A 26,986-nucleotide genomic window follows, 5' to 3' on the forward strand; every position below is an offset into this window, starting at 1 on the left:
CCCCTATAACAAGATAGTGCCATAATATTTATTATAACAATTTCAGAAACTTTAATACCTAATAAAATTAAATGAATTTGAAAACTATAAATTAAAACTAAAATTATAATCTCTAACACAAATAAAAATTAATAAAACTAAAATATTTAAATAAATTATTATTTAAAATAATAAATAACCATTTTAATCAAAATCAAACTAACACTAAATAAATTTTATGGATAACAAGGTCAAATAAAATCATAAACTTATATATACAAGTACGAATGAATGTGCCCAAGCCTATGATCCAAAACCTATTTATATGGAATCGAGCTTTATTGCTTAATCATATTTTGGACTTTGTTTTTCTTTAATAAAAATTACTTCAAACAAATTGAACAATGTAGTTAACCGTTTTCCATAATTGTTTAAGAAGTACATTTCTTTCTTCAAGCGAAAATCATGTTAATAGGATATCAACCTCATAAAATTCATCACCACACTGATTCTCAGACACCTCCAGCTTTGATGAAGAAGTGCTTATGTCAACCTGCCATTGAAAACGAAAGTTATATTGATGTTCGGAATCATAGAGATTACTATGATATCTAACTTAGCCTCAGACACAACTGCCCCTCACTTCACTGTTGCACGTATGAGAACAGTTTCAGAATGACTTTCTAAACTCATGAGTTCTATCCACAGACATGACAAAAAATCTCTGGTAATGCAACTAAAGTAATGGACGTGCTCATGATTGGAGAATCCATTGAAAGCTTCAAAGACAGAGATGATGCTGCAATTGCAGAGGTATACACACAATCCCACTTCGATATTCATATAATGGATTCTCTAATATATATATTACCATAGTGCCTATTTTATATACATTTTCAGTGATCCAAAACAAATCAGGAAGTTACCTATTCGAGGCTGAAATCCTATCTTCTTCAATAAATAATCCCATAGGTGCAACGTGGCTGGAAGTTGTTCTTGTGAAGGACCTGCTTGATCGGTTTCCGCTAAATGATGTCACGCGTTCTGTATTCACAAGATGTGGTGGCACTGGTATTTCATTAGAGTGGCCAGAAATACAAAGGGCTCCGGTGTCATCTTGGTCCCAATGTACTTCCACCATCAATCCTCCGGGATTTTCTTCTGATTCTGTTCCAGGAATCAGTGCAAACCTTGCCCCAGTGGGAACCTGACATAAACAAGTAACCAAGTAAGATAAATCATATAAAATCACTTTTTAAGGCTAATGCACAACCAGGCTCTAAGTAAGATAAATCATATAAAATTTATTTTTAAGGCTAATGCACAACAGGGCCCAAAACTTCCAGACGCTCTTATCATTGAGGGTTGATACAATAGTACTGCTCCCCACTCAGTGACTGAAAGTGCTGCCAGGTTTCAGAGCATAAATTAGGATAATTGATCTAACAAGACTATTTATTCTACTTAATAGTGGATCATTATGAATTTGATTACATTGTCCCGATAGTCTAGAGAATATTGAACCAAAAAGAACAGAGAAAGATCTTTTACACCATGACTAAGCAACCATGAAAGAGAGCTTCAGTCTCATCTATCAAACAATGAGAATGAGGGAAGGAGAGCTTCAGTATCATAATTCTTTCTCGGTTTCCTCTTCTATGTGACCTTCCATAGCACTCGGTTGTGTTTTTTCATGGGGTTTATTATGCTCTTGGTGACCTACCTCAGCAGTCAGCTGCATTGTAAAATAGGTTTCTTGTGTCTCAGATTTTCAGCCTTGTTGCCTCTGGATGTCCTTTCATGATTATCCATGTCTACAGCCTAGGGCTTTTGCTGTTACTCTTACATTTTGTCATTTATCTTTGTTATTACCTTGTATGGTTGAGCCACTATATGTCTGCATTGTCACAGAGTGATGGACACTTTCATGACGATTTGCCTTCTTTACTCACAATTAAAAATAAAACACACCTGAAAAGAATGACAGACCTGAATTGAAGTTCCAGAACGTAAGTTCAGTGTAGTAAAGCTTCCATCAGCAGCTGCAGTCTCGACTTCTGCTTGCCTTGCAATGTTTAAAAAAACCTCCTCCAAAGTCGCAAGACTCAGTTGAATGTCTGTAATCCCTAGCTCTTCTTCTCTATCTTGCAGTTCTGCAAAGAAATCCTGAAATAGAAGGCACACTTCTTGGTCTCTTGTCAATTTCAAAACACCTACTAGACTCTTTCATCATTTGCATTAAAAGAAGATTGCGATAGTTATTCAAAAATTTTCATGGTCTGGAATTGAATGTTTGTGGAATTCAGCCTATGCTTTGACTAAACAAAAGTAGCTTGAACCGGAAAGAGTAGAGGGAAAAGGAACAGTAGAAGTGTATACCGTCAACTGTTCCTCTTTTTCACGAGGAATGATAAACGTTATGTAGGCTTTGTTCTCTTCCTTTGGTTCTACATTCAGACGCTGCCAAGTAACATTGACCAAATATTTATTGGATTAGAAATAGAAGTTTTGTTAACCATTGTTTCAGGGAGGAGCAGATTACAGAATGTTTGTATTTACCTCTCTAAAGAAATGTTTCACTGGGTCACTCTGGTGTCTACTGTCTTCTCTTTGCAAGGAATCGCTTGCATTTTGCAATAAACTATCTCTTCTTGATTCTTTTTGCACGGTTACATTTACAACAAACCCAGTTCCAAACCGGGATTTCAACCGAACTGAAGTGCCAATGCATCGTAGCTTCCCTCGGGCCATGATGGCTATTCTGTCACTCAGTATATCAGCTTCTTCCATTGAATGAGTTGTCAAGACAATGGCCCGATCCTTCTTCGCATGCTCAATGATGTCCCATACATATCTTCGTGTAACAGGGTCCATGCCAGTAGTCTGTAGAGATATATATCAATCAATCAGAACAAAAGGATAGGCATCTAAATGTACAAGAGGAAACTGGTATCTAAGAAGATTGCTAATTTACAACAGACGAAAGAAATTGCTAATTTCCTGGATCTGCAAAAAGGAGAAGTCTAAGAAGAAAGCATAAACAGGGTGGAACGATTGAAAATACAGGTTCATCCAAGAAAACCAGTTTAGGATCTCCTATGAGGGCTATTGCCACACTAAGGCGGCGCTTCATTCCTCCACTGTAGCTGCCAGCCCGAATATGAGCTGATTCTGATAGTTTTACTTGTGATAACAAGTTTTCTGCATCCTGCAAGATAATAACCAAACTTCGTTCATCATGTGAATGGCGGTTTTGTCAAAAAAATCAGTCTTGAAGACAGTCACAAGCAATCAATTGCAATAATAAGAAATGGAAAACTACAATTTCTGAGAAAACCAAAGCCAATAAGAACATACAGATTTAATGGCAGATCTTGGTATGCCTTTGATGCTAGCAAACAGATATAAGTGTTCTCGAGCTGATAGAGCATTCCACAGAATATCAAACTGCAGACTAAATGAAAATTAGAATACTTCATATTGTAGTGACAATGCACAAATAGATGAAGATCTATACAAAATACACAAGATATTCAAGCATAACTGCATCCCAATTATTTGAATGTTGGTAAGACAGGATTGTACCTGAGGACATACTCCCATTATACTTCGAATGTTTGACATTCCACTTGTGCTTTTAATAGACTGCCCATAGATCAGTGCTGTGATTGATTTACGAATACAAAACAAGACTCAGATGACTGTTTAACCCATTCACTCCATTAAGTAAAACGCAAAAGCAAGAATGGGGGAATATGATATTAAACTTTCAGACCCGATATTGAATCCAATGTTCAATACTTTTACTGTTATATAAGAAATAGAAGAGTCATTATGCATCAAGAAGTTATTAAGCATTCTCAAAGCAAGATAGCAGACCATTCTAATGATAACTTGTGATCCTTGCCATATCTTCACAAGCTACATTCAATCAAATTTGTTTTGTAATCCAGGACGATATATTGAAAAGTAAAGCTCAGGGAAAAGCATCTGTTTATAGAAAATTACCCTCACCGGCATTTGTTTTGTAATCCAGGACGATATATTGAAAAGTAAAGCTCAGGGAAAAGCATCTGGTTATAGAAAATTACCGTCACCGGCTGTTACTGGTGTATTTCCAGTAAGGCAGTTGATTGTAGTTGTTTTCCCAGCTCCATTGGGTCCAAGGAGACAAAATAGCTTATCTTTCTCAATGTTTATCCACAAGCCCTAAAATTTGGTTATAAATCGAAAGGAAGAAAAAATAAATCTAATCAGAATGAGCATAAGTATTTTTACATCAAACTTCAGTTGTATTCTGCTCTTTCATGTAAGAAAGTTGAGAATGAATCATAAGATATCCAATGCCATTCTTATGTGTTAATATACCTTTACAGCATGATGAGGAGCCGTTTTTCTGCATTTGCAGCAACCAACCATATTTCTTATACCAGGGAATGTCTTGTTGAGGCCACGAACTTGGACAGCCACATTTGGACTCCTCGTATCCTCAGTTATTTGCTGTCTGACTAATGATTCCTCTGCGGCAACATCTTCATCATCGGGACTACTTTCAGGTAACGGTGGAACAGATCCTGTACAGCTACAACAACCACCGCCTGCAGAAATCAAATCTTTTTAGTGAAGCACATTGATGGGTGTTCTTTTTTTCAGAAACTACAATCACATCAGTGAAAAGAGAACAACGATGAGCAAATTAATTAAATTTCCTGATTACCTTCTTCTCGATCGCTGGCTTTTCCAGTCCAATATGATATCTTCAAAAAGTAAAACCAGGACTTTTTAACACCATTCACATCTGGGAGTGCATTGTCAAAGTAGATGGCGAGAATGAACCACAGAAAGAATGTTGCAGTGAGCCATTTGAAAATATCATCCTGGAAACATGGTGCATCTCTCGTGTCATGTCATTAAAAGAAGTAAAACAGGACGGACCACAACTTTTAACCCATTCACCAAGCCACTCAGTTTACTACCATAGAGCTCATAAACTACTAGAATATTTAGCATTATGCATCAGTGGGGAGGCAACGAGACAGTGATGAATGGCAAGTTCTAGTTCTATTCCAATGCAGAATCTAGTTGACATCCTCTGCTCTATAATAAGGAAAATATTAGGTTTCTTTAGGTAAAATGGCTCCAAAGTAAAACAGGAGGGACTGCAACCTTTAGTCCAGTCCCCAAGCTATCTAGTTTCCTATCATAGGACTCATAACTACTAAATATGAAGCAAGTCTATGCAAATTAGCTAAATGTGAAGCGGGCCCTTGGAAATACGCAAATGTACAATTCATATAAGGGAAAAGGGTTAATATTCGTAGATGGGCAAATCTTTTATGATCATTGTAAAAAAAATATTTATGATATAAGATTTTTAGAAATTTAGGTAAATATTTTACAATTATACATTCTATATGAGTAACTATGAATATTTCCTTAAATAAAAATATTACGTGAACCAACCATTTGAATAACGCAGCCAGAGTCTGCCGAAGGACATTTTGATCTACTAGACCAGCTGATTCCTTCATCTTGACCTGTAGCCGTGGCATCTCCCAGCAATTTTAGGCCTTGAGCAAAAAGATTTGGAGGGAAAAAGGACCAGATGGTACGGTAGCTCTTGGAATATGTATTTGAATATGGAAACCCAAATGTTGTAACAAGCTGCACAAAAAAGAGGATACTTCTATTAGTGTTTTGGATCATATGGACTCTGCTTTTAGGAGTTGTGCAAAATGATAGTTTTATGGAGATTTTACAAAGGATTGAAACATGAACATAAAGCAAACACTACTACAGCTAAAAACAAACCTGTGTTATGAACCCAATTATGTAGACGAAGAATCCGAGAGTGGTGGCAGATGAAGATTTGCTTGTAAAGGCAGACAACAAGAAGGCAAATCCAACCTGTTGCATGATCTTGTGAAGTGAGTATCTGCTATTGATGCCTAAATATTGCAATCCAAAAGAATTCAGTCTCAATGTATATTCCTCTTCTTTTCCCTGAGTTTAAAGTCATTTCATCTCTGCAATGTGAGATCTGTATTTTGGAATAAATTTTTACTTCATTATTTCAACGGTAATGTATTAACATGTCGTCATTCAATATAAATGTCAAGACGAACCATATACATACAGAGTGTGCCTCAAATATATGAATATTTTGTCATCATGTGCACTCATGAATTGTGATTGAAATGTTGATGGCCTCGATGTGCATCTGAAATTGTTCTGTTTTTTTTAAAGAAAATCAAAGTCTTTACTCTACAGGTTCGAAAATAACTGGGATGGATGTTCATGTCCTCACCATGTTCAACTGAAAGAGAAAGAACAAAAGGAACAAAATTGAGAAACTGTTCTTGAGGAAAAAGTCGAACTGGAACATCATTCCAAAAAGGACCATGAGAATCGCAGATACAAATGTGAGGATGCCTTCCCAAGTCAGCCAAGTCAACCAGTAGGCTGAATTATAAAGTCCCATAATAGACATTGCCTGGCGGATCCCAAAAGACAGTTAGATAATAATGGATATACTAGTGTCTGTTCATGATAATTCTCACCGATTATTCTAGATTTAAAAAAAAAGCAATCCATATACTAACTGACAAAATTGTTAAATAGAATCATGATTCAAACTAAAAAACATTTTCAGCATAAATTCAAATGCTAAATCAAGAGTGAGAAATCTTTTTGAAATGTGTTCTAGACGCATTTGAAATTTTCAATAGAGAACCAAAAAAGGCAATCATTGACATGGCTACCTGACGAAGTTTAAGCTCCTTTTCGGCAACTATAGAACCCAGTTGAATGACAAACCCGAACATTGCAGCGGCAAGAAAAAATGTAGGCCCGGCTCGTCCAACAATAGAGAAAATTGCAATGGCTGGATGTGCAAATTCCTTCAGTCCTACAGTCCAGCTAAAGTTGGAATCTGCATCCGATAACAAAATTGATGTATAATATGCACTTTCGGCCAGGGAATACAAGAGCAAACTCAACCAGCTTGTCAGTATAATAGAAGGGGTGACAGTTGACCACTGCTACACAGCCTCTAGGGGCATAGATTTTGACCAACCCATTGTAAGACTAACCATGTTTAACTCATTAAATAAAAAATAAAACCTTTCCAAATCAGATGACACATGACCATCGAGCTATCTACTACAAACCCCTCTTTGAGTGGGCTCTCAATAAAATCAATGAATTCACATTATTGAACTGGTCTACAGTATAAGTGGCATGATCTCTGCTTGAGTTACTCATGAAGAGTTTATTTTGAGATGAAATTGAAACCCTTTTTGATAATAACCTCAATTGCATGGCAGTTTTGTTCTCGTTAGAATGTGTGTTATTAGAAGAAATAAGGCGCACTTGATTGTCAGCCTTTTGTTTACTGATTTCATACGTCACCATCCCAAAGATTCATATTTCAAACGCTATGTTATCCTTCGTAGCTTACTTCCATGTTTGCACTTACGCAACTTGGCTATTTGCATGCCTGAACATCACTTGCAGGAACTCCAACATCACTTGAATTAACAATCTTGAACACTTTAATTGTAATGAAAATATGTGATTGCTGGCCTTAAGATATCATACTCGTTGCTCAGGTTGTGCATCTTTTTAGTGCGCTAAAAGGAGTTGTACCTGTATTTCAATCAGCGTGCTTAATTTTTTATACAGATTTTTGAAAATGAACTTATTATATATTTTTTCCTTTCTTATTTTAGCATGGTTAATTTAATTTTAAAATATTTAGAAAATGGAAGGATAAGAAAGTCTATTAGCATGATTATTTTTGTTTTTATTTTTAATGTAGATTTTATAATTGGATTGTCGATTTTAAAATATTTTGGGAATATAATAGATAGTGAAATCATTTAGTATAATTATCTTTAATTTTATTATAGACTTTAAAATTTGATTACAAATTATAAAATATTTTGGAAATATAATGGATAGCTAGATCAAAGAAACCTTGTAAAGTTAGAGGAAAATAAATATCTTATAGATTGTCATAGATTGATGCTACAGACCTATGTTAGTTAGTTTTCAACGGTGAGGTAGTTTTTGAAGAAAACTTTTTGAATAGAAAGGAGCAGAAAATAATGAATGTACATGGAGACAAACTGCATTAGATAGTTAGTATTTTTTGACTAGATAGGTGAAAATTTAAATATAAAAACTATGTAAGTCATCATTTTGATGGAAATTACAAAATGGGGAACAAAGTTTTATGAAGATGAGACATAAAGTTGTATGAAGATGAGATAGAAAAGCAAACCTTTGTAACTGCTTTTATCTATAAATAAAAGTATGTTAGTTTTTTTTTTTAATTAAAAAAAAACTAGATTAATTATTTGATTTCACTTATATCCATAAAAAGAAAAGAAAAAAAAAGGAGATCAATTTTTTGATTTCATTCATATCCATAAAAAAAATAAAAAATTGAGATCAATTCTTTGATTTCACTCATATCCATCAAATATTAAAAATATTCTGAATTAAATTGTGTTGAAAACATAGCTGGATTGCATATTAGCTAAATTAATTAATTTTAAGTCACATGAAAGACCAAGAGTTTCCCATAGATTTGTATGGATGTTGCACAAGTTTCTAAACTCACTTGCACTTGGGCTTCCCCTGTTGGGTCCCTATAATACTAGTGATTACCCCATTACTATTGTAGTTATACCCCTTATTTATATTGTTGTGCCCCTATTACCCCCATATTGTTATTTCTGTGCCCCATAGAATCCCTCTATTGTTATTTTTGTGGCTTTATATTATTATTGTTAGGTCGGCTGGATTACATGGTGACTCCTTAGACTCCTATATATAGAAAGGAGGTTTTGTCATTTGTATCATCCAAGAATTGTTCATTTATGTAATGTAAAGGAGGTTGCCCCCTCGAAGAGGCTGAATTCTAAGTCGTGGATCTCTCTTTCTATCTTTTTGTGAGCTGGTTTCATAACATTTGGTATCAGAGCTTTGGATTCTAGGGTTTCGCTGCTCCAAATAAGTCATCGTGGCATTTTCGCTATAACTTTTTTTCTGTAACGTTTCAGAAGTCGCAAAAAAAACCCATTTGAGAAGAATTGGCTCTGAACTTTGGGTCCGAATTTCAGAGCGTTTAGCACGATATTTTCGGAGATATGATCTGAGGAAGTTGGCCTTTTTGCAGACTCCTGAATTACATTCAAAACAGGTGACCTGGGGAAAATCGTCATAACTCTCTCTCTGAGGATCAGATTGAAATTTCGTAAAAAGGTACAGAAAGAGGACAGACTGTAGTTTCTTGTGGGTGAGTTTCAGATTCAAAGGTTGAAACAGTGACTCGTGGAACGTCGTACAAGTTCGCTCTACTGAACTAGTCTAAAAGCAAGTCATTGTGGGAGATTTCACATAACTCTTCCTTGGAGAATCCAATTTGGCTCAGACTTGTGGCATTGGAAAGAGGACGCAGAAGGCTACTACAGATAGCAATTTCAGAACTGGATGATCCGAAATTACAGAGATACATCAGATTCAATATCAGGCTTCTATAAAGTGAAAAAAGGTGTGTAGTTTTTTTTTTTAATTTTTGTGTAAGCTTGGTTTAACGGAATTCAAAGGGCATAGTAAAGCATTATTATCGGTAACTGATGCCCCGAGGAAAGAAAATGCAAACACCTAGTAAGGAACCTGAAAGCTCTAGCATGACTCATGAAGAAGAGGAAGAAATGCTACATGATATATCAAAATTACAAGAACAAGTGCAACAAATGTCACGCTCACAAAAGCTAACAGAAGCTAAGATAAGTGGCGTGGAATCTAAGATAAATGGCGTGGAATCTAAGGTAAATGGCGTGGAATCTAAGATAAAGGGCATGGAAGCTAAGATGGATGGCATGGAAGCTAAGATGGAAGCTAAGATGGATGGCATGGACGCTAAAATTGATGGCATGGATGATAAGATGGATGAATTGAAGAAGTTGCTACAAGAAAGGGTCACTAATGGTGAAAAGGTAGTAAAGGAAACTCATGATGAGAACAAAAGAAATGTTAATCATGATTCCATAGACTCTAATGTTGGATCGAAGACTCACCATGTTCCAAAAATCGATATGAGGAAGTTTGATGGCAAGGATCCAGCCACATGGATATTACAGATGGAGCAATTCTTCGATCTCAATAATGTGCAAAACCCACAAAAGGTACGTACGGCAACTTTATATTTGGAACCAAATCAGTTTGTATGGTATCAATGGCTTTGTTCTCGTAAACAATTTATCACTTGGGCAATTTTTACGGAAGAATTGATAGCACATTATGAGGATACAAAAAGCAACACTTTTTTTAGCCAATTGATAAGTCTCAAACAAAAGGGTTCAATAATGGAGCACATTGAGGAGTTCCAAAAATTGAACATAAGGGTAAAAGATATTCCAGAGGAGCATAGGATTGATGTGTTCATAGGGTCTTTAAAGGATAATATCCAACATGATGTGCGCCTTTGGGAACCTGATTCATTAGAGAAGGCATTCAGGTTAGCAAGAAAAATGGAAAGCAAAATTATGGCAACTAGGAAGCATACCGTTCACAACTATAAAGAGGAAGTGTTGTTGCCCATAGTCTTCCACAACCTACAAGGTTGACACCACAACAATTGGAAGAAAAAAGAGCAAAAGGGCTTTGTTACAATTGTGATAGCAAATACACAAAAGGTCATAAGTGTGCTGAGAAGAAATTATTCTACATAGATTGTGAAGAGGAAGAAGAAAAGGAGCAAGAAAGGTCAAAAGAAGAGGATATATTCCAGGAACAAAGCCTAGATGAAGAACAAATAAATCCGACCATATCTTGTAATGCATTGGCGGGAATTACCACTCCTCAAACCATCAAGATAGAAGGACAAATCAAGAAAAAAAGGTAATAGTGTTGATTGATTCAGGAAGCACCCACAATTTTATTCATTGTAGGGTAGCAAAAGAATTGAATTGCTTCCTATATCCAGCACCAGAGTGTCAAGTGATGATTGCAAATGGAGGAACAATAAATTGCTCTGGAAAGTGCCATAATATCAAGCTATCCATGGGAGAATATGTATTGACTAGCCCAATGCTTTCCATTCCAATGGGAGGTGCTGATGTTGTACTAGGAGTCCAATGGCTACAATCCTTGGGTACAATAGCTTTTAATTTTCAAGAACTTTTCATCAAATTTTCTTCGGAAGGAAAGGAAGTTGAATTAAGGGGTATTGCAGGGAAACCAGGAAAGATAATCAGCTCTAATGGTATGACAAAGCTTCTAAAAAAGGAGCAAAGAGGTGTAATTGCACAATTATGTTCGCTAGATGTTTCCACATTGGAATCATCTATTTCTCCAGATCTCCAAAAAGTCTTGGACAATCATTCCAAGGTATTTGAGACTCCCAAAGGTCTCCCACCTATGCGTGATCATGATCATGCTATTCATCTGATTCCAGGAAGTGTTCCTCCAAACATCAGGCCGTACAGATATCCCTATGTCCAAAAAAGTGAAATTGAACGTATGGTTGCAGAAATGCTAGAGGCTGGTATAATTCAACCGAGTCAAAGTTCTTTCTCAGCTCCAGTAGTATTGGTGCACAAGAAGGATGGATCATGGCGCATGTGTCCAGATTATAGGGAGCTCAACAAGCTCACTATTAAAGATAAGTTCCCCATTCCTGTTATTGATGAATTACTGGATGAATTGCATGGATCAATTTACTTCACCAAGTTGGATCTTCGTTCGGGATATCATCAAATCAGAATGAAGATTGAAGACATTCCAAAAACGGCATTTAGAACTCATGAGGGTCATTATGAATTTTTGGTCATGCCTTTTGGCCTTACCAATGCACCTTCAACATTTCAAGGTTTGATGAATTCAATTTTCAAACCATTCCTTAGAAAATTTGTGTTAGTATTTTTTGATGATATACTAATCTACAGCAAGTCTTGGAAGGATCATGTTGAACATGTTGACAGGGTGCTACAACTATTGGAGGAGAAACAATTATATGCAAAAAGATCCAAATGTTTCTTTGGAGTCCAGGAGGTGGAATATTTGGGTCATATTGTATCTCATGAAGGAGTTAAGGTAGACCCTAGCAAAATTAAAGCCATTAAGGAATGGAAAATCCCCACATCCATAAAGCATCTGCGAGGATTTCTTGGGTTGACAGGGTATTATCGCAAGTTTGTTAAGAATTATGGGAGAATAGCAGCACCTCTAACAACATTATTGAAGAAAGATTCATTTTCATGGACTCCGGAAGCAACAAAGGCCTTTGAACATCTTAAAGAGGCAATGTGCCAAGCACCGGTCTTAGCTACACCGGACTTCACAAAAACCTTTATTGTGGAATGTGATGCTTCAGGAAATGGAATTGGTGCTGTTCTAATGCAAGATGAAAGACCCATTGCTTTTGAAAGTCGTCCAATCAAGGGAAAGTTTTTAAGCAAAGCTATTTATGAGAAGGAAATGTTGGCAATACTCCATGCACTTAAGAAATGGCGACCCTACCTAATGGGAAGACACTTCAAGGTAAAAACGGATCATGATAGCCTTAAATACTTTTTAGAACAAAGATTATCCTCTGAAGAGCAACAAAAGTGGGTCACAAAGATGTTGGGTTATGACTTTGAAATCATCTACAAAAAAGGGAAGCAAAATGTGGTGGCAGATGCACTCTCAAGAAAGGATGAGGATGTGGAAGCATTGTTGTGTGCCATTTCTATTATCCAACCAGATTGGATAAACGAAGCAAGGGAGGAATGGAAGAATGACGAAGAAGTGTGGGCACTTATTCGAAAGCTACAACAAGATTCCAGTACTTCTGATACATTTAGCTGGAAAAATGATTCGTTATGGTACAAAGATCGCTTATACCTCTGTAAGAATTCCCAGCTAAAACAAAAGATTCTTATGGAATTGCACACTTCTCCCTTAGGAGGGCACTCAGGATTTTTAAAAACTTACCACAGGGTTAAGAAGGAATTTTTTTGGGATGGCCTTAAATCAGATATTCAAAAGTTTGTGGCAGAATGTTTGGTTTGCCAGCAAAATAAAGTTGAAACAATTAAGACACCGGGTCTATTACAACCTTTATCCATTCCAAGCCAACGTTGGGAGGAGGTTTCAATGGATTTTATCACAGGTTTACCCAAGTCTGAGGGAAAGAGTGTCATCATGGTGGTAGTTGACAGACTTACCAAGTATGCACACTTTTGTGCATTATCACATCCATTTAAAGCCAGTACAGTTTCTACTGCATTTATGGAAACAGTTCAAAAGCTACATGGAAACCCAAAGATTATTGTAAGTGACAGAGATCCCATTTTCACTGGAAATTTTTGGACAGAATTATTTTCTTGTCTTGGTACTCAGTTAGCTCATAGCTCATCTTATCATCCTCAATCTGATGGGCAAACTGAGATAGTAAACAAATGTTTGGAAGGATATCTTCGTTGCTTTGTATCTGATAAACAGACACAATGGGTCAAATGGTTGCCTCTGGCTGAATGGTGGTATAACACTTCCTTCCATACAACAACAAAAATGACCCCATTTATGGCACTTTATGGGTATCAACCACCATCCATCACATCATATTTAAGAGAAAATTCTAAGGTTCAGGCAGTGGAACATCACATCGAACATCAACAACAAGTCCTCCAACTCTTAAAGGATAACCTCGTGTTGGCACAAAATAGAATGAAACAACAGGCAGATCAACATCGCAGTGAAAGAAGTTTTGATGTAGGTGATTGGGTATTCCTACGGCTACAACCATATAAGCAAATGTCCCTAAAGCAAGCTAAGAAGGATAATAAATTATCACCAAAGTATTATGGTCCGTACAAGGTGTTGCAAAAGATTGGTACTATGGCATACAAATTGGAGCTTCCTGCAGCTTCTCGATTGCACCCAGTTTTCCATGTTTCATGTTTAAAGAAGGTTATAGGTGACAAGCTCCCAATTCAAACAATATTGCCAGAACTTGATGAGGAAGGAAAAATTATATTGGAACCAGAAGCAGTCACAGAAACAAGAACTCGACAGCTACGAAATCGATCAATTTCAGAGTATCTTATCAAGTGGAAGAACTTATCCGCTGAAGATTCCACATGGGAGGATGAGAATTTTATGCAGAAGTATCCAGAACTACTCAAGCGTTGAGGACAACACTTTTTTGAAGGAGAGGGGCATGTTGGGTCCCTATAATACTAGTGATTACCCCATTACTATTGTAGTTATACCCCTTATTTATATTGTTGTGCCCCTATTACCCCCATATTGTTATTTCTGTGCCCCATAGAATCCCTCTATTGTTATTTTTGTGGCTTTATATTATTATTGTTAGGTCGGCTAGATTACATGGTGACTCCTTAGACTCCTATATAACAACTGGATTGAGCCACATGATGTCACAAGCAATAGAAGAAGATTTAGATCCAGTGACATATGCCCTTTAGAGTCTACACCCAATGAAGTAGAAATGAGCAGAATGGTACAACGCTTATTCCTTCAACTTCAACTATTATTACTACAACAAGAGGAAGCACAAGCAGGCAAATGGCAAGGAGGATAGTTGTGGGTGGTTGACATTCTTTGTGATCTGTGTCTGGCGCAGATCGGTGGTCTTGGAATTTGTGTGGGCTCCCATTACCTATTCTGGCGGCTTATCTTTCCTTTTTTGCCTCCCTACATTTAATCCTTTCCCCTTTGAATATGCATTGTGACTTGGCATCCACTCGCCACGGATGTTTTATTCTCTCGTTTCCTTGTTATGTGTACGCACTCCCTCTAACATCCTTGGGTGTTTCTTCCCTCGTACGGGGATGGTAATATTCTTTCCTCAGCATCTGCAGTTTTAGATTTTTTCTATTCTGGGCCTTTGTGGTACACAACGTTGGAGGCAATCTTTTGCTCTTCCCCAGATTGTTATAGGTGGGGTTGGTTTTGACGTGGCGACACATTTTGGTTTGAAACGCTCCAGGGGTGGATGGAAGATTACTTGGCATCATTGGATGCTGACATTTCTTCTCAAGAGACCTTTCTACGAGCCACGTTGGAGATGGTGCGGTCATGGGCTCGCAACACTGGCCATCTGAGATCTGAGTTGGACGGTTCACGTGTGGTTGATGTCGAGCCTACCCATGCACCCCTGCGATCTTTACATGTGCATGCAAATGATGTGTTGTCACAAGATGGGGGCTTCGGTAATAGATGGATGCGTCAAAGGAGGAGGCATAAAAATGTTCGAAGCGTCGCTGAACCCAAAATGCTCAGTTTCGTACATGATGTCCTTTGGGACCGAGTTCAAAGCCTCCAAAATAGGACGTTAGTGGGTCAATGGTATTTCACTAGCTCTCAGAATCTGGATATGGAGGGATGGGTTTTGGCTTAGTGGAAACCATGATTTGAATGTGTAAAATTGAAGATTTTTTAACAATTTGCAAGTGAAATTTATATGTGTTTTAGGTAGAGGATCAACTTACTAAACACATAAACAAGTAAATTTTAACCAAATTTTATAGTGAAACAGAGACAAAACTAGCATATTTGAAACAAATAACACAAGCATGATAAAGGAGTTCACCCCTCTCTTGGGCTACATCTCCTGGTCCAGCTTCCAATGTAGGGCCTCTTTTATTAAAAATGCACAAAAGTGTGTTTACATGCTTTACACTGCTCAAATAGCAGAATTGATGTCTCCAATGGATCCAACACTGTCAAAAACCCTATTTTGGTTCTTTTTGTGCCTCATTTGGCAAAAAATGAGAACGTTATCTTTGTTTTTTTATTTTCCCAAATTCTGTTGCCAACCATCCTCAAATTCGACCTCACCCTAGCTTGAGTGACCCAAATGCAGAACTGACTCATTCAACCTAGCACAATTCCCTCTCAACGGGAGAATTTGTAGGACTGTTAAGGGCGTCATTGAGCCCCTAGTCCCGAAATTCCTAGTCACGTGGCGTCATGCGACTGCATAGGAGGTCGAAGATTCTGGGCTTTGTCTGGCTCCATCTCCGGCACGCGCCCTTAGTTCCATGCAGCGTAGGTGACCGTGGGCTGGCCCCTCTTCCACTTACGTTATTGGTCACATGAGGCCCCGTAGGGCTTGGGGCTAGCCCCTGACTCTTTTTGCACTCTGTGTTACATTGTTTGGTCATACGACTGAGCAAAGGCCATGAGGGTTGGCCGTGGGCCAAGCTAAGGCCTAGCTCTTGGCCCCTTGCCTTTGGTCCTATGGTGCAGGGGTGGCTAGGGGCTAGGGCTTAGCTCGACCCCTCCCCCATAAGCACATATACCAAACATTATATATAAACTTTGAACGTTGTTTAAATAAGAAGCATGTTAGCGTGGTGGTGTAGGCCTTGGTTGCTTGGTACGTGGTCTTGGTTTTGAACCCAGGGGGTGCTCTTTGGCCTCCAATTTTTTTTTAATGTGCTACTTGGAGGTCATGTGTCCACCTCTGGTTGGCCCACGTGGCCTTCCACCATTGGCCACAAAAAAAACCAGTCATAATTAAAAATGTTTAAAAATTCAACCTTAGAGAAAAATTGGAGAAATGTTGCAAACCCATTTTTTTAACTTTTTGACCAATCAGATGAGGCCATGTGGCAGCGTGCCACTAGCCCAAAAATACCCAATTACATGTCCATTTGCCAAAACTTTACTTGTTTGACAATTTGATCATAACGTGTTTCTAGGAGCATCCGATGTTGCATTTGAGTGAAATGAGTTGCGTTGGATTCAAATCGTCGAGATCTATCCAGTCATATAGGTTTCGATCTCTATCGCACACTTTCAATTTTGAGCATTATTTTGATCCACTAGATCAAACCATTATTGGTTTATACCTCGAAATTTAGTCGTTTAATGAATTAATGGTACAACTTCCATTTCCTACATCAGGCAGATGCCCAAAAACTTTTAAAGACTCCATGGGTGTGTGACTGAAGTTTTCTACAACTCTGCAAATGGTATGTGGGCTTCAGCCCACTCACCAACACTCCTCTTAACATATACACCTGGGTTAAACTTCCTGGCCTGCCACTGAAATTTTGGACCAAGAAAGCTTTGGAGGAGATTGACAATTCAGTGGGTAAGTTTGTTTATATGGATCCTAAGGTGTTGGGGGCTCGCAATAAGAGGATGGCTTGGATCCTCCTCGAGGTGGATTATGTAGGTGGCTTGCTGGAAGACATTATTCTAGAATGGGGTCCCCTACACATCGTTCAACGTATTGACTATTGGGACATCTTGCTTAGATGTTTGTTGTGCCACCATACTGGTCTCCCTCCTTGATTGATGTCCGCGACGCCAACTTATTGTTGGTTCTTCTCGGCGGGACTGGCACAACGAAAAACAAGACTGCGGTGCTTCAATGCCAAGGTCGGCTTCAAATCTAGGTACTTTCAATATTTTAGATGGTCCATCTCATTGTGTACATAATTATTTATCTGTTCCCTCTCAATCTCCTCGCTCCTCTCGTGATGTTGATATCGATCTTGAACCCCATCCTTGCCTTCCTATTACGACTCTCCGGGATCTCTCCATCAACATGACTCACCCGCCCCATGACCTGCCTTTGCCTCCTCCTTCGGGTGATAACATGGATATGCCTGGTCTACCTTGTACCGCTATGCCTGTACCTTCGTCCTGTCCCACTGATTCAGGGCCTTCAACTTCTTCCCTCCCGCATGATGGCTCTTCCTCCCCCCTTGTTCCGATTTCTCCCCCCTCTCCCCGCAATTCTGTGGACAATGATCTAGAATTTCTCCTTCTTAACTCAGCCATGGATCTCTCCGCTCTTACCATCCACAAAGGAATTGGCGGTGCCTCTTCCCCTATCATCAACCCTTCCTCTGCTAAGAATATCTCCACCTGACATAAGGTCGGCAAGGGTGGCCAACATTCTCGTGAGAAATCTCAAGGTTTGCAAATAATTTTGGATTTTGGGGATCTACGTGATATTCTGATTCTTGATTCATCTTGTTATGGGGCCCTTAGAGATCGTATGCCCCCTGTTACTGGTCTATCATGACCATCCTCTCGCTCAATTTTCGCAGCTTGGGGGATGTCGCTAAAAGGTTGTCGTTACGCCACCTCCTCTTTTCCTTCCGACCTTTTGTTGTTCTCATCCAAGAAACCATGGTCGATTCAGCCAGATCTTGGGCGTACTTCCATCTAATTTGTCTACACTGGTATATGGTGATCGTTGAATCATGTGGTTTATCTAGTGGTCTAGTTTCTTTATGGGATCCTTCCTAGGAACATTTCAAGGCCTGCATATTCTTTGCTGACATTTTTCTCTCTAGATGTCTCAGGGGATCTCACGAGAAGCTTCACATATGGAAAATTTATGCTCCTTTTGTCGACAAACACTCTTTTTGGGATCGGGTTAGGAACACAAACATTCTTAACATCCCCTCGCTGATCATTGCAGGGGATTTCAACTTGACGTTGTCTAGAGATCAATGTTGGGGATTCACGAGTCCAAGGGACTGCTTTTCGGAATAGTTGGCTAGACTTTTTGAGGACAACCATTTGGTTGATGTATGCCCTTCTCCCTTCTAGCCCACTTGGAACAAGGTAGAATCAGGGAGGACTATATCAACAAGAGAGTGGATCGCATCCTAGTACACCAGAGCCTTCTGGAAATCCTGTGTAATATGCGATGAATGGTGGTGAAATTGTTCATTTCTGATCAATGTCACATTCTGCTTCAGTGGAGGATGGAATGGGTTTAGAAGGGCATTCCTTTCAAGTTAAATCATATGTGGCTTGAGGATGAGGAGTTCAACGTATTGGTTAAAGAGGTGTGGAATGGTGTTCCACGTTTTCCCGAACAGGCCGCCATGGACTATATCACTCCCTGTTTGGCTTCCCTTAAGAGATGTGTTAGGACTTGGGAACGAATGAAGAAAGCCCATGTTTATGCTGAATTGAGAACATTGGAAAAGGAGATTCAAGCCTTTAGTGCTTGTCTCATGGAGGGTCAGCACTCTTAGATGGAACTTGACTCCATCAAAGCTATGGAACAGAGGTGGAAACAAATCATGAAATTTCAGGAAGACACCTAGCGGCTAAAGAGTCGGGCCACATGGATACAGGCGGGTGATTAGAACACTAAATTTTTTCAAAGATTTTCAAATCAAAGGAGGAACTCTAACTCTATATGGAATATCAGGGGCACAAATGGATCCCTCAAATACTCAGATGCAGATATTCGAAGGGAAGTTGAAATTTTTTTGGGGCACTCTTTAAGGAGAGGGATGATGTGAATATGGAAGATCTTCTGTGGGCTGTGGAGCAGTACCCTATGATTTTCGATCAGGAAGTGAATGAAAAACTAAATCGCCCTATTTCGTTGGAGGAAATTCACTCAGTAATTAGATCTTTTGCCAAGGACAAATGCCCTGGTCCCGATGGATGGACTGTTGAACTGTTCCTACACTTTTTTGATTTGATGGGAGGGACTCTCCAGGATATGGTTGATTAATCACGGATCAGGAAGAGCATCTCTGGCTCCATCAAGGCTACTTTCATTGCCTTGATCCTCAAGGTTTCTGCACTTGTTTCATTTTCGGAATTCAATCCTATTTCTTTGTGTAATATTGTGTACAACCTCATCTCCAAGGTCATCATTGAGCGGTTTAAAGGAGTTCTTTTGGTCCACATCTCAAATTAACAATTTGGATTTCTTACATGTATATACATACATGTTGTCTTCGCCATCGCACATGAATGTGTTCACTCTATTCATATCAAGAATCATGAAAATTTATTTGCAGAGGACATATGATTGTGTAGACTAGAGACTGCTCTGACTCATACTCATTAAGGTTGGTTTGGAATATGGAAATGTCGAGTGGATCATGTGTGACCAATATTTGGCTTGCCATCCTGATTAATGGTTACCCCACAAATTTTTTTGGAGCTCACAGAGGACTGTGACAGGGGTGTTCATTATCCCCCTTACTCTTTTTATTGGTCATGGATGATTTTAGCAGAAAGATCAATGTTGCATGAAGTTTGGACAAATTTCAGGGTCTACGGATGGCTCCACAGGTAAGAATTACACACCTATTCTTCGTGGATGATATTTTATCATTTGGTGTTATCAAGAGGGAGCAATGGGAGACTCTACTTCACATTTTCCAAAGGATGGGGGCTGCTTCCGACCTATTTATAAATGGTCCCAAATCCTGCCTATACTTTTCTTGTGGTAATGACTCCAACATCACATACATTACAGACCAATTTGGCTTGAATATGACCCCTTTACAAGAAGTTTTTACCTACCCGGGCTTTAGAATTAATCTGTCTTGCTACAAATTTGATGATTGGGCTTGGCTCCTTTCGAAATTTGACAAGAAACTAAAAAGCTTGTCATATCAATGTCTCTCTCTTGGTGGCCATTTCACTTTGATACAATCAGTTCTGCAACATATGGCGACATATTGGTCACATTTATTTTCCCTCCTAACTCACATCTGTAACCTGATTCTATCTCGCCTCGCTTGTTTCTTATGGTCGGGCATGTGATCTACACATAAATTTCATCTGGTAGCCTGGGAGTCCATTTCTAGGCTAAAATCTGTTGATGGATGGGGGATTTTGGATTCTCAGGTTTTTGGAGTTTCATTACTTTTGAAGTCTTTATGGCATGCACTTTTTGGTGGGGGTGTTTGGGGACAAATCATCGCTGCTAAATACCTCAGGAAACAACACATTACTTACTAGTTTGTGATGCAAGAGATTGGTATCAAACATGGATCTTACATCTGGTCTAACTTTCAGAAGATCAAGTCCTGGTTCTTCCAGAGGGTGAAATGGACATTCAACATGGGAAACTTAATGTTAATCGGTTAGGATAGGATTGCTGAAGTTAGTGCAATAAATGTCCTATCAATGGACACCATCAACATACTTCAACGCATGGGTATTTTCTATTTATACCAAGTAATCAGAGGCTGGGAACATTGTATGCCAATTTGGATGGAGGCATCACAGGTTGGTCTGCAGGGTCATATGGCTATTGAATGGAACCTCTACATTCAAGTTCTCAGAGATGCATGTTTATGTAGGAATCTGTCCGGTGACAAAATCACCTAGTGTGGCATTATCCATAAGGGCTCCGTGGTAGTGGTTGATAAATATCATTACATCTTACAATAGACGTTGGGAACTCCGACAACAAACTGGTTTCTTGCTATATGGAGACTGAAGATCCTCCTCAAAATTATATGTTTTGTCTGGCTGAACTGGAAGAATAAGATCCGCACCTGGGACAACTTGTGCAAGAGAGGTTTCCTAAGTCCGGGTATATGTCCACTATGTGGTTATGATCAGGAATATGTTCAACATTTGTTCTTTACTTGCACTTTTTCCATGAAGGTTTGGTCCTACAACTTCTCCTCTCTTGGTATTGTTGTTACTCACTTTACTTCTATTGAACTTTGCCTTAAGTGGGGTGTAGAGTGTGGCAGTTTACAGGTATTCGTTCCACCATTTTTCCTCTGGAGAATATGGAAAACTCGAAATCATGTCATCTTCAGGGGTAAGTTACATAATGTTTTCTATACCATTGCAAAAATTCTGGGATGGCTTAAGCACATGAAACTACATCCTACCAAATCCAAAGATTTAACAACTCAACACATTTTCCCTCCAATTATATGGCCTGCTAAATTTTTTGATGGCACGACACAAGAACACAAATGTGGATTCTGTGTGGTTCTTCTCATGGACAAAGACTTGGCTTATAGGTTGCATTGGTATGGTGGCCTAAGTATCAACATTAAGGTTGAATTGGTGGCCTTATGAGGTTTTCTCTAGTTCACTATTCGCAAATAGGTACACCATATCCAAATATAAGGTGATTCTACAACCATTATTGAGGGAATTTCTGGCACATCACACTTTGATCCACCCCTGCTTCAAAACTAGAAGTAACACACCCTCTCTCTCATACATATGTTCCAGGATTTCCATAAACAACACGTCTTCTGTGAATTCAATATGGTTACTGACTCATTATCAAAATTGGGCCTAAGGGACATAGATGGATACATATTTTACACTAAACTCTCTCAGGGGAATGTTTTGGAAAATGGTCATATAACACTCCCATAACGGGTGCACACTTTCTCCTTTTGATAACTTTTGTTTATGTTGTCTAGTTTTGATTATGGACATTACTATGTTTCTCAGTTATATTTTGTAGACTACTGTCCATGATAGATATATGTCTCTATTGCATATGGCACTTTTCTCTCTTTTTGGAATATTTTTGGACTATTGATGTTTCTTCTCTCTATGCTGAACACATTTATGGAATATGCAGGCCAATGTAAACTGAACTTTTTACTCCATTAATAAAGCTTAGTTTGTTTTTTTCCTCTAAAAAAAAGATTAACTAGAGGTATTGCACATTTTAACAAAATTTTGTGATAAACAAATTAAAACATCTCTCAAGATATTTGAAATTACAATTAACAATTAAATTTCATTCGTTATCAATTTTGCTACTGTATTTAATTAGTCTAGATGTATCTTAACTCTTGATATACCAAGTTGCTAGAGGGATCAAATAGGTGTAAACCTCTTTTAAAGTGAAAAGAGATTGGTCCATTTGTGGCTTGGTAGATTGAAAGTTAAGATGGATTTAGGCCAGGGTAAGAATACCATAGGAAAAACCATTGGTTGGAGTGAAATGTTAAAGAGGACACTACAACATCTTTACCATACTAGTTGGTAGAGAATTTTTATTTTTTATTTTTTTTTTACCAAGTCGAATTGTTAAACATTACAACATTTCTTCCTCACTAGGCTTGAGAGCACTTATCAACCTAATGAGCCTATCAGCATAATTAGATTTTTATCCTGACTATTATTAAAAATATTCTATAATATTTCACAAAATTTAAAATTGTACTATCTCTCTAATAATTACCACTATAGATCCATCTTAATCAAGGATGTAGCAAGGGGGAAGGATCAAATCTTGTGAGGTGCAATAAAAAAGATTTGCAACTAGAGAGATTTGGTCCCCTTGTCCCCTAATAGATATGTGGTTATATATATATATATATATATATATATATATATATATATATATATATATATATATATATATATATATATATATATATATATATATATATAATTGTTTCAATTACACTTTTGAATGTATAAATGGTTTGAAAATCTCTTTGCCACTAGGATTGTGTAGGCTACCTAACTTAAGATTTCATTGTTATATTTCATTCAAAATTCACTAAAAAGGGACCAAAATGTAGAATAGTGAGTTTTTCAATTGCTTTATATATATATAAACATTGTTTTTGTTTTTGAAATATTTTATTTATGATTTGCGTTGATTTTTTTTTTTGAATCATTAGTTATATTTTTAAATGTTACATATTAATTTTATGTTAAGAATTAAATGAATTACACATCTCACTCTTATTAGTTTTATTAGGAAATACTTCATTTTTTTTTGCTTTCAATTACTTCTTTCCTTTGTACATTGAAATCTTTATTGTGATTAACACACACACACATATATTAAGTATTGAAATAAATGTATAGATCCATCTTCACTCTAGATCTCTCAAGAGTGAAGAGAAATCAAATCTCTAAATATGCACACTTTTTTTGGTAGTCCCAAACTTAATGAAATGTTTGCACTTAGAAAGATTTGGTTCGTTTCTGGAGTTAAAATAGATCTATGCGTAACATATTATTAAAATGTTTCAACTATTTTTTTCACTTGTTTTATATAATATATGCATACTTAACATTGAAATAATTTATTTATTATTCATCTTCTACACATAAAAATGTTAATATTGGACCATAACTTGAAGGTTTTATTGCAACCTTTGCACAATGTAATGTCGTGTGGATAATTACCTCACATGTTTTATACCATAATTTATGGATATTGTTGCAATATTCATGCATGATTTTTACATATTTATATAACATGTTTTTATTCTTAAGCTTTGCAAGAAAGCTATCGAAAAATAAAATCCTTGAAAATAGCTCATACTGTGGTAAATAACATATTTACCATTAATTACTTCCATTATAATTTGAACAGGGCTTTGCATAAAAAATGGATAGGAATAAGACCATCATTTATGTCTTCCTTAGCACTTATGTAGGAATAGAACTATAAATGTATAACCTTAGAAGTGGTTACTATCCACCAAAAATTATGCAAGTCTTTGTGTCGATCAAACAATTAATTTATCCATTTCACATCTCAATTTATTCCTTCTTGTTAAAGCAAGACTATAGGATTCGATTTGCCTATTGACCACTATTAATTTAGCATGGACCACTGTATATTATAATTGTTTATGCAGTTTTTCCTAGACTATAGGCTCTAACTTGAGTGACAAGGACTAAGTTGCCTTACAACATTTGTTTAATATGGACATTGAAATACTATATATATATAATGAATTACACATACAAGCTATCTTTCAACTCCATTTTAAATAGTGAAGGCATTACATACTATAACATAATACTTAAAAGTAAATTAAAGATTTTTATTTTATTTTATTTTCAATTACTTTATTTTCTATATAATAATTTTAATGTAAAAATTAAGGTAGATATGGAAGTATTTTATTTATTGATGACATTGATTTTTTTATTATTACTATTTCTTAATTTGCTAAAAAATTATTTATATTATTAATTTTAAATATAACAATACATGACAACATCTCTCTCATACTAAGTTGTAGGGTGCCTCTTGGTTTAATTAGTGTGCTTTCATGCACACCCATTGAATCCTCTTGGTTGGTTTGAGGCCTTAATAAGCTCAGGAGGGATAGGTTTCATGGTAGGGAGTCGAGGGTGTCCTAAACCATACAACATGTACATGTGTGTGTGTGTGTCTGTTTGTGTTTGTATAATCAGTGTGCTTTCTAGGCTGAAACTACATCAACTAGGATACCATTGAATCTTCAATTCTTCCATCTTATCATCCATGCCATCCATTTTAGTTTCCATGCCATTCATATTAGCTTCCATGCCATCCATCTTAGCTTCTATTCCTTTCTTTAAACAATCCATCTTATACATATTTATACATATTTATCTTTAATTCTTCCATCATGATAAGATGGAAGAATTGAAGATAAATATGTATAATTATGTATAATTAGTGTGATTTCTAGGCTGAAACTACATCAACTAGGATACCATTAAATCCTATATTGAACAAAACCCTAACCTATTCATCCTGATTTCAAATCCCACTAGCTCACTTCATCAACATCGTAGAGTCTAAGAGATGAAATGTATAAAATGACATCAAAACTAGTGATTAAAACAATAGCAATAAACCTACATGCAAGAGACAATTCCCTATCATAATGCTCATAGTTGTGAATACAATAGCAAAGGATGATAAAATGAATTGATTGTTGTGGGAGCCATAAGTCCCTATCCATTCTCACTTTCATGGCTATACACTTGTTGACGAGTGGCCTCATTAATTTAACGTGCAATGATATCATTTGATTGGATTCAATTGTGACCCCCCTCCCCCCCCACACCACCCTGAAAGGAAAAAAAAAAAAATCATGATTGACCCCTCTCTCAAGGTGCTCCAACGTCAGCATAATGCTTAACCCTTAGAATGTTGGGATAAGGACTCAATGATGATCAATGAACCACCAACCATGATTATTTTTCTAATCTTGATATCCTTAAGCATAATTAGGCCTTAAAAGATTGCAATGGTGTTAGGGCCCTAGTCTAACCTCCTTATTTTGAGGCTAGTCACTTAATATACAAGGCCATCTTCTTTGAATAAGGCCCACCAGGTAGTGGTGGATAGTCACTCAATGTGAATTGTCTTCTTTATTAAATAACATCAAATAAATGGTTGTTACTCATTAATCATGGGACTAGAAGTAGTTAGGATGTACTAGTGATTATTGAGCTCTGTGTTGTTAAGGATTGTTATTATATTGAAGTTGTGCATAAAGTAGGTTTACCCTTTGAAAAAGCCTATGACATTACACTTAGATGGAATTATTAAAATAATGGATTTATTTTGGAAGATTAATTTCATTATTTCTTGTATTTGGTTCTTTTGCATTTATATTTATTTGAATATTGTTCATGCTCTACTATTTATGTTGATAAAACACATTATAAGTGGTATTAGATCTCTTTCCTTAACTAGGATGTGCTTAAATGTTAGATATTTTTTTCTTTTTAGATTAGAGACATGTTCCAACATCTTTATATTACATGAAGATATATCATTCACTAGGAAAACCTATAGTTAGGGAAGAATACGCACACAATCTACAATTGGTGTCACTTGGTTGGACACCCTCATAACCTTTGTTGCTACTCCTTCGAGTAATAATGCATCATACAAAATTTTACTTCAATTCAATCTTATATGTATCATCATGTATATCAAAAGCAATATAATTACCAACTTGATGAGAACCATACAAAGTTGTAATTTTTCTAAATCTTGCATTTAGTTATTGTTTTTACCCCCATTTAAAAAAGTGGTGTTATCAACAACACCATATTTTAGAGAGTTAAAATTACCACATTTAAGTGAAAGGTAGGGAGGAGGGAGGGGTATTAAGCCATGAGTGGGAAGGTGGGATCAAAGGAGTGGGTGGCTAGGGGTGACATTAAGAGCCATCCCTCTTCCTCTACACAATCTATTGTAACGATCACCATGCATACCTCCTATTGCTTTCCCCTTGCACCACCTATTGTTTTTTTTTTCGTTGGTCATGTTTCAATTTTTTTGTTTTTTTTGTTTTTTTTTTTTAATTCAATTTTAGTTTATTTTGTGCAATTATTTTTTAATTTATTTTTAAATATTTATGTTTTTAATTTTTTTCCTATTAATTATATTTTTTAAACTAAATTTCAGACTTTTTTCGACTCTTAAAAACTTAAAAAGTTAAAAAAGGGATTTTGAAAA

At 36.9% G+C, this 26,986-nt stretch overlaps 1 protein-coding gene across 1 annotated transcript in view; it reads right to left on the reverse strand.

Annotated features, from left to right (window-relative positions):
* Positions 1-284: 284 nt before the first annotated feature.
* The window catches only part of LOC149182187 (ABC transporter A family member 2-like), a 74,126-nt gene continuing 47,424 nt past the window's right edge, over positions 285-26,986 (reverse strand). The window contains exons 3-17 of the mRNA XM_089416794.1: positions 6,741-6,910; positions 6,287-6,472; positions 5,791-5,886; positions 5,443-5,643; positions 4,697-4,856; positions 4,348-4,577; positions 4,071-4,188; positions 3,565-3,641; positions 3,337-3,426; positions 3,044-3,187; positions 2,539-2,862; positions 2,359-2,439; positions 1,969-2,145; positions 906-1,186; positions 285-532 (exon numbers count right to left, since the gene is read on the reverse strand). Coding sequence (XP_089272920.1) covers positions 523-532; positions 906-1,186; positions 1,969-2,145; positions 2,359-2,439; positions 2,539-2,862; positions 3,044-3,187; positions 3,337-3,426; positions 3,565-3,641; positions 4,071-4,188; positions 4,348-4,577; positions 4,697-4,856; positions 5,443-5,643; positions 5,791-5,886; positions 6,287-6,472; positions 6,741-6,910 — 2,345 coding nt within the window. The 3' untranslated portion in view covers positions 285-522. The remainder of the gene's footprint in view (positions 533-905; positions 1,187-1,968; positions 2,146-2,358; positions 2,440-2,538; positions 2,863-3,043; positions 3,188-3,336; positions 3,427-3,564; positions 3,642-4,070; positions 4,189-4,347; positions 4,578-4,696; positions 4,857-5,442; positions 5,644-5,790; positions 5,887-6,286; positions 6,473-6,740; positions 6,911-26,986) is intronic.

The sequence above is a fragment of the Pinus tabuliformis genome, chromosome 3_2 (assembly GCF_031772625.1).
Source record: "Pinus tabuliformis cultivar Carrire ecotype Pingquan chromosome 3_2, CPIR1, whole genome shotgun sequence".
In the NCBI taxonomy this organism is placed as follows: domain Eukaryota; kingdom Viridiplantae; phylum Streptophyta; class Pinopsida; order Pinales; family Pinaceae; genus Pinus; species Pinus tabuliformis.